This window comes from Limulus polyphemus, unplaced genomic scaffold, assembly GCF_000517525.1.
Source record: "Limulus polyphemus unplaced genomic scaffold, Limulus_polyphemus-2.1.2 Scaffold8895, whole genome shotgun sequence".
Taxonomy (NCBI): Eukaryota; Metazoa; Arthropoda; class Merostomata; order Xiphosura; family Limulidae; genus Limulus; species Limulus polyphemus.
The window spans coordinates 8,177-15,696 of record NW_013674505.1 but is presented as its reverse complement, the minus strand read 5'-3'; the positions used below and the strand labels follow the sequence as shown (position 1 = coordinate 15,696).

General features: G+C 34.7%; 1 protein-coding gene across 2 annotated transcripts in view; it reads right to left on the bottom strand.

The window, feature by feature from the left end:
- Positions 1 to 329: 329 nt before the first annotated feature.
- LOC106475632 overlaps positions 330 to 7,520 on the bottom strand; it is a 14,620-nt gene continuing 7,429 nt past the window's right edge. For both annotated transcript variants that reach the window (XM_022379694.1, XM_013936310.2), the window contains exons 2-3: positions 2,865 to 4,651; positions 330 to 734 (exon numbers count right to left, since the gene is read on the bottom strand). In XM_022379694.1, coding sequence (XP_022235402.1) covers positions 423 to 734; positions 2,865 to 4,640 — 2,088 coding nt within the window. In that variant the 5' untranslated portion in view covers positions 4,641 to 4,651 and the 3' untranslated portion in view covers positions 330 to 422. The remainder of the gene's footprint in view (positions 735 to 2,864; positions 4,652 to 7,520) is intronic.

Sequence of the window (7,520 nt, the reverse complement as noted above, 5' to 3'; positions counted from 1 at the left end):
ATAATCATAAGCCACATTAATTTAAACTTAGTATGCATATATATAGATATATAGAAATACACTTTTTATCAAGTAATGTTTTTTTTGTAATTCAACTGATTATAAAACTTTTGTATAAAGAAACAACATTAAAGTTACTATTGGTAACAAATAAACAACGACAAAATTGTAGAATTTCGCTCTTATATGATTTAAGTTGTAGATTGTTATGCAGTTAATAAAAAAATCATAAGTGAAATCACAGACGCCAAAGTCTTCACTTTGTTTCAACCATAGACTTAGAGGATATTTTTCAGATGTGGAGAGGGGCAGTACAATTTTTTTCCCGAATAAGGTTTTGAGGTTATATTTTCTGCCTGAAAAATCTACCCGAATGGCCGAATGTATTGCAAGCTAAGGGGAGCTCGCCCCCCCCCCCCCGCCTACGGTGTCAACTCTTTACTAGCCGAAATTCCAGCTGCCACTGATTTCTGAATACGATTTGATGTCTCTGCAGAAATCATTGGTAGAGCACCATCCAAGTTCTGCTTCAATTGAGAAATTCTTTTATTGATGCGATGATTGAATTCATCTTTTTCCATAAGAACAAGCGACTCAATCTGTCTCTGAGCGTCCTTGCATCCATTATGAAGTTTTTGTCGTTCTTGAATTATCAAAGCTTTATCCGTTTCTGGATCTAATCCAAGGAGTGTCCCAAGGCTGGACACTCTGTCCATTATGTATTTGCTTGAAACCTGAAATTAAATATTTTCATAACATCAATGACGTGTTATAAACAATTTGTTAAATATACTGAATATTTAAATACAAATGTTCATGCCACTCAATTATGCTTTGCAAAGGTCCATACATAGATTTGATAAAAAGAAAAGAAAATGCATTGTAAAGTGATTTTGCACAAATCCTACTCAAAAAACTACCAGCATCAAATTTCCATAATTTTGAAATGATAAATGAGAGGGAAAGAAGCTATTCAATACCACTCATTACCGTATCACGGGCTACACTAATAGAATATTGGAATTTTACAGTTACTCTTCTAACACACCTATGGCCACAAAGTACAGAGTTCGATTTTTATCTTTGGTCAGTAACGGGGTGCAAACTACGAAACTTCTAATCCACAGCCAGGCACGTTATGTATTCTAAAGATTAGTTGGTGAAGAAAATGATATGATTTTAGGACTATTCTGAGCTATTGATAATTTACTAATAACTTAGATTAAAATTTCGTAATTATCTTAAAACATTTGTTTAGCATAACGTATTGTTACGACAGCGGAAGTCACGTGACGCTGGTAGGACGTAATGCGTATCTCGAACGTTCCTGAAAACTCGAGTGTTTGCCAGACTCCCTCTATTTTGTACATACAAGACCGGCGAGAAGTGACGGCATAGATAATTGAACAGCAGACAGGGAGATAGAGACAGATAATCGAGTCAAGCCGTAAGTAAATCGTGTAAATCGTTGTGAATTATAGCGTGTGTTTAAGTTAAAGTGACTGTGGAAATTCTGTGTATTGCAAAGTTGTATTGGGGAAGAATAAACTACTTTTATTTAAGAAAGCGCTTGTATCCCTGAAGTTCCTCAGGAAGAATTTTTACGGGAAATTATCAAACGAACAGAGACGTAACAGTATTATATCGATAAAACAGTTAATAACATAGACGAGGCTATAATGTAACCTGCTGTAAAAGTTAAGCCGAGTTAAACGTTAACTGAAAAACTACGAAGATTAAACTTACTTTAATTTTTCATTTGAGTTACTAAAACTGTTTGGCAAATATCAAGTAGAATCGGAAATAGATCCGATTCCTTAAATATTTTGTGTATTTGTTGTTAAAGCAACTCAATGGGCTATCTGTGCTCTGTTCATCTTGTGAATAGAAACCCGATGTTTAGTGCTATAAACCTTCAGTAGCCTTATCTCTAAATCATTGAGGGGGTAGTTAATGACTAAAAGTATATATATATATATATACCTTTCTAATTGTGTGTACCTTTTTAAGTCATGATAATTATAGGGCAGAGGTTAGAATGTACTCATGAAGATGTATTTGTTTTCAGTTAAGCACAAAGCTACCCAATGGGCTATCTGTGCTCTCCCCACCACAGGTATCTAAACCTTGTATTTAATGTTATAAGCCTACAAATGTACCACTGTAACACTTGGGGGCGTTGAAGATGAACAAAGTTAAATGCCAACTGTCCATCTTTCTATGAACTAGTCTTACATGAAGCTTATTTTTTGTTCATTACAAAAGTTAATATTATAATTATTTGATAATTAGCACTATCATTTCTCTGCTTTTACCCGTAATATTTCTAAAATTACTCGAAGGCACAATGTTTTTTTTACTGTTCTAAAAAACTTTTAGGACAATGAAAAATAACGAAAACTTTACATTTTTGCTTCCATAATATGAACGTTACATTTTTATAGATAATAGTAATCCAAAGATGGTCTTCAACTTCAATTTGTTAAAACTACGACAAAATGTAACGTACTTTTATTATCTCGTTGCTAATTGAAAGAGAAACATGAGAAAAATATTACTACGATTTATCCCTCTCCATAGGCTTACAATGTTAAATACTGAGTTACGATACTTGTGGTGGGTTAAGGACAAATCACATTTTCTAGCTTTGTGCCTTAAATCAACCAAACCAGCCAAACTAAAAGGATTAAATCAATCCAAAACTTTAAAAAGAGATATATTTCAAATAGTAATAACTTGTAAATAATATTAGTCTGTATTTACTCAGGTCAGTTCGCTTACAAAAACCTTACAAACTCGTATCACTAACCATATTAAGTGATTTAACCAAACATAATTATGTTTTACTAGTTAATCACACCTACCTCTACGTATACTCCTGAAATCGAATTGACCATGTACGCAATTTTAGCAGCTTCAAAGGCTTCCTGGTAAATCATATCTTTCACTAAATCACTGATATTGTAACCTTCTATACCACAAACTTCCCCTTTCTTCACGTACTCGACAAAATTATTTAAAGAACTGCTAAGGCTGCATTCAATAATATTAGACATCATTTGGAAGAACCGAACCATCTTTCCCCACTGATGCCGCACTTCTCCAAGAGCTTTCATTCCTTTGATTAACATTTTTCTAATTTGTTCAAAATTGATTTCTTGTATGTCCAACTTAGCCATGTCTGATAGAACTTTTGTTAGTTTTTTATTGGCTTCGACTAGCTTGTCATAAGAAGAAGATTGTGATTCTTTTACATTTTGCAAGTGTTGAGATGCATGCTCTAACTTATACTTGCCATTTTCGATTATACTTTGAACAACGTTTCCGTCTCCTTTACTGCTCCACATAGCTTGCTTAGGTGGTTTCCCGTCCATAGCAGTTGAACCTAAAAATACTTTGGCTTCTGTCATAAATTCCATTGCTTCATCATTTACTTTTCTTATTCTCTCAACTATCAATTCCGTTTCGTTAACTCGAATGCCTTTTTTCATCTCTTTGAGATCTTTACAGATACCGATCATTTTATTACATATATCTGCAGCTTTAATTTGCATTTTCGATATACTTTCAGTACCGATTTCTTTTCGAACTATACCGGTGTATACAGCAACATAACTCACACATTCTCCTCTTCGAAGTTCCTCTTCATTTAATGAATCATCATCTTGGATCAAAGTCTGTAACATCTGGGACAAACTTTGAATAACTTCTGCTTTAGAACAAACCTTAATAAGGCTTTTTAATGTGGCTTTATCCATTTTAAGTTGACTAGGTGTTGACTCTGTTGTCGTGGGCTTACCTGTTTCTTCTGTATTTACCTTTTCTTTTCTACTCATTATGGAAGACATTCCATTTAAAACGTTCTTCACACCATTTGAAAGACCTTCTACAAACGACATACCGATTAATTCCCACCCACTTGGAATAGATTTCATAGCTTCTTCAAATGTTTTCTCTGCTGATTGAATCTCTTTCTTAATTTCTTTTAACTGATCTTGAGCCATGGAACGTTCTTCTTGAACAGCTTTTTCATGTTCTTTAGCAACTTTCAGTGCTATTTTTGTTTCACGAAGATCATCTTCATAAGAACATTTGGCACTTGTACAAGCTTCCAAAATTTCTGCTGTTAAATTCATGACATGTATGAATCTATCTTCTGTAGCTTGAGCCAAATGTAGACATTGATCTGCAATATGTTTAATCCCACGCAACGGAATGGGTAAAACGTTTTCAATGTCTTCACTCGTACCTTTCATAAGAATGTTAACAGTTTTTTCCAAATATACGGGGACATTGGCAGAATGTAAGCGAATTTGATCCATGTTTTTGTGAGCTTCGTTAAAAGCATCCCATCCAGCATTACTGACTTGAGCCAAAGAAGCACGAAAAGAAGATGGATATCGCATAAATTTAAACCCACCTTCTGGTTTAGCATTCTCCAGACTGAAATCTGTGTCGTTCGTTATCAACATTAGATCTCCTAAGAGAGCAATAGACAATGGAGCAGGAACTAAGTATTGTTCCCAATTGGTGTGAGGAGTCATGACGAGAGCCATTTCCTCTTTGATATCTTTTCCTGTAGTAACAGATCTGAGTTGTTTATTTAGCTTGGAAATACTATCTTTCTCTCCAGTCGCCATTTATAAATAAACTGAAATGACAAAAAAGAAATGAAAAACAGCATTTATTAAAACAGTATTTTGTCTCGTAACATACTTTACAAATAAATTATAATACTGTTGAAACTTTTGTAGTTATACCCGTTATACCGGCAGCACAGAAAACAAAGACTTGCAGTTGTTGAATATATCAGGTGCTTTAGCACTACTCTGATCTGTTAATAAATCTACCATTAACTTATTTTAGGGGACAAAAGGCAATGCAACAAACACTTATAATTAATTATAAATTATCAGCTTTACTTGTTCTGATGAATTTAACGCAAAGCTACTCGAAAGCTCTCTGTGCTAACCGTCCATACTTTAGAAGTGACAGACGAGACGGAAGAGAGCTAGTTAGCACCACCTAACGCCAATTCTTGATCTACTCTTTAACAACGAAAAATGAGATTGACCGTCACATTATCATGACCCACGACCGCAAAGACAAGCATGTTTGTTGACGGGATTCCAATCTGCGACCATCAGATTGTGAGTTAAGCCCTTTAATGGGGGTTTAAAGGGACTTTCAAAACTGGCTATGCGGACTTACTTGAGAATTCATAAAACCATGTAAATATTATTTCAAAACAGTGGTTATTGCTATATTATAATCTTTAACTGTCGTACAACTCGATGAGAACTACAGTAAGTACACTTTGTAAATTTTATTATGAGGTTTATTACCCTCTCCCGAAAATGCCAGCTTATTCGTACCAAACAACGAGAAACCATTCAATAAGATTTCGAGAGGCCACATTTACCGAGTATTGCCGGCCTCTGTGCATCTATTTGAAGAAAAGCAGCTTTAGCATATATACCTAAAACTGTGAGTTTTAAGTTAGAACCCACCACCTGCAGTTTTAAGGCTATATTCTTTAGATAACGTTTATGAAACTTGATTTAGCACTTCATTAATTAACCACTTTGGGAATGTACTTATCACAATAGCTGCAAGAACCTTATTAAAATAATTTAGATAAATATGTATTTCAACAAACAATATGACTTCTGAATATATATGTATCTCTGTTGTTGGCCATCCTTAAAAGTGCCCGGCATGGCCAGGTGGATAAGGCGCTCGACTCACAATCTGAGGGTCGCGGGTTCGAATCTGCATCCCACCAAACATGCTCGCCCTTTTAGCCGTGGGGGCGTTATAATGTGACGGTCAATCCCACTATTCGTTGGTAAAAGAGTAGCCCAAGAGTTGGCGGTGGGTGGTGATGACTAGCTGCCTTCCCTCTAGTCTTACACTGCTAAATTAGGGACGGCTAGCGCAGATAGCCCTCGTGTAGCTTTGCGCGAAATTCCAAAAACAAAACAAACCATCCTTAAAGAGCTCTATGTGTTCCATAATTTGAAAATTAAACCATATTCTCTTCAGAAATTTAAACATTGAGAATGTCTCTTCCATAAAATATGCAGTATTTTCAAATATTTATTTTAAATGTCTCTTAGCTATATACACTTTTCACTGACTTATTTATTGCTATTATTTAAGCTAAATATTTCTAGGAACGTTTGTTTTATTTGTTTGTTGTTAAGCGTAAAGAAGGTGTAACTAAACTGAATTATGAACTGTTCCATATTTAAAAGGTCCCCCGATGGGCCAGCAGTATGATAAAACTATATATTTAACTATAAATATATTATAAGTTTTGCTACCATTTGTATTATTTATTGGATATGTGAAGTGGTAGATAAATGTACGAATCCTCTGATACTTTTACCCTAGTAACATAAATAATTGTTCTTTCGAGAAAGATTTCTATGTGACAGTGACTTTGATTTTTCAACAACTGAAAATACAATAATGTCCTGTTTTATGGACCACTTCATTTCAGTTTGAGTTCCATGACAGGAAAAGTCCACAGCAACTACTGTCCACGATTCGACTTTACATTATTGTCTTTCCTTGGAGCCCCTCATTGGCTCAGCGGAAGTCTGAGGGCTAATGTCACTAAAATCTTGGTTTCGATACTTGTGGTGTGCATAGCAAACACAATTCATCACGTTTAAAAGAATGACCTGAATTCTATAAGGCAATTGGAAACTTATAATTTGAAAACGATGTGTTTTATAGGCATTAAAATTTCATGAGATGAAATAAAATATCCTTGTAGTGTTTTTGTTTAACAAAATGCTATTTCACCAAAAGTTATAAGTTATTTCAACAGGAACTGAGAAATGTTAGTATATTTTGATTTAAACACTGGCAAGGAGGATCTGTGGGTTTTAATGACGACTTTAAGATCAAAATGTTTAATACGATATATCTAGAACATCTAGAAAACTCTAAGGATGTGACATAAAGTGTTCCAGTACATTTGAAACTATATTATAAATATCACATGATTGTGAAGTGTATAAAGTGAACTAGTCAGTGTGTTACCTATCTCGGTTACTTTCAACGACTAAGTTGATTTGTATTAAGTTAGTTAACGTCAGTTGTAATATACATCTACAGCAACTTAGGCAGTGTACAAGTCTTCCACTTTTTAGAAACGTTAAAGAAGGAAATAAGTTAATTTATTATCGTTATGTGGACTGAATATTGTATTATTTTCACCAAAAAATTTAAAAGAACCCACCAACGATAGAACAAGAGTACAACACTTGGTGTCAGAAGTGGGATATTTTGGTGAAAATAGTTTGATTTGTTTTTAGTATCGCGCAAAGCTACACGATGGCTATCTGTGCCTGTCCGTACCTAATTTAGGAGCTAGTCAACCCCACTGACTGCCAACTCTTGGGCTGCTTTTTTTACAATGAATAGTGGGATTCAGTATCACATTATGAAGACTCCATGACTAAAAGGGACAGAGATTTGAGGTCGTGACCCACAGTTTACTGGTCGAG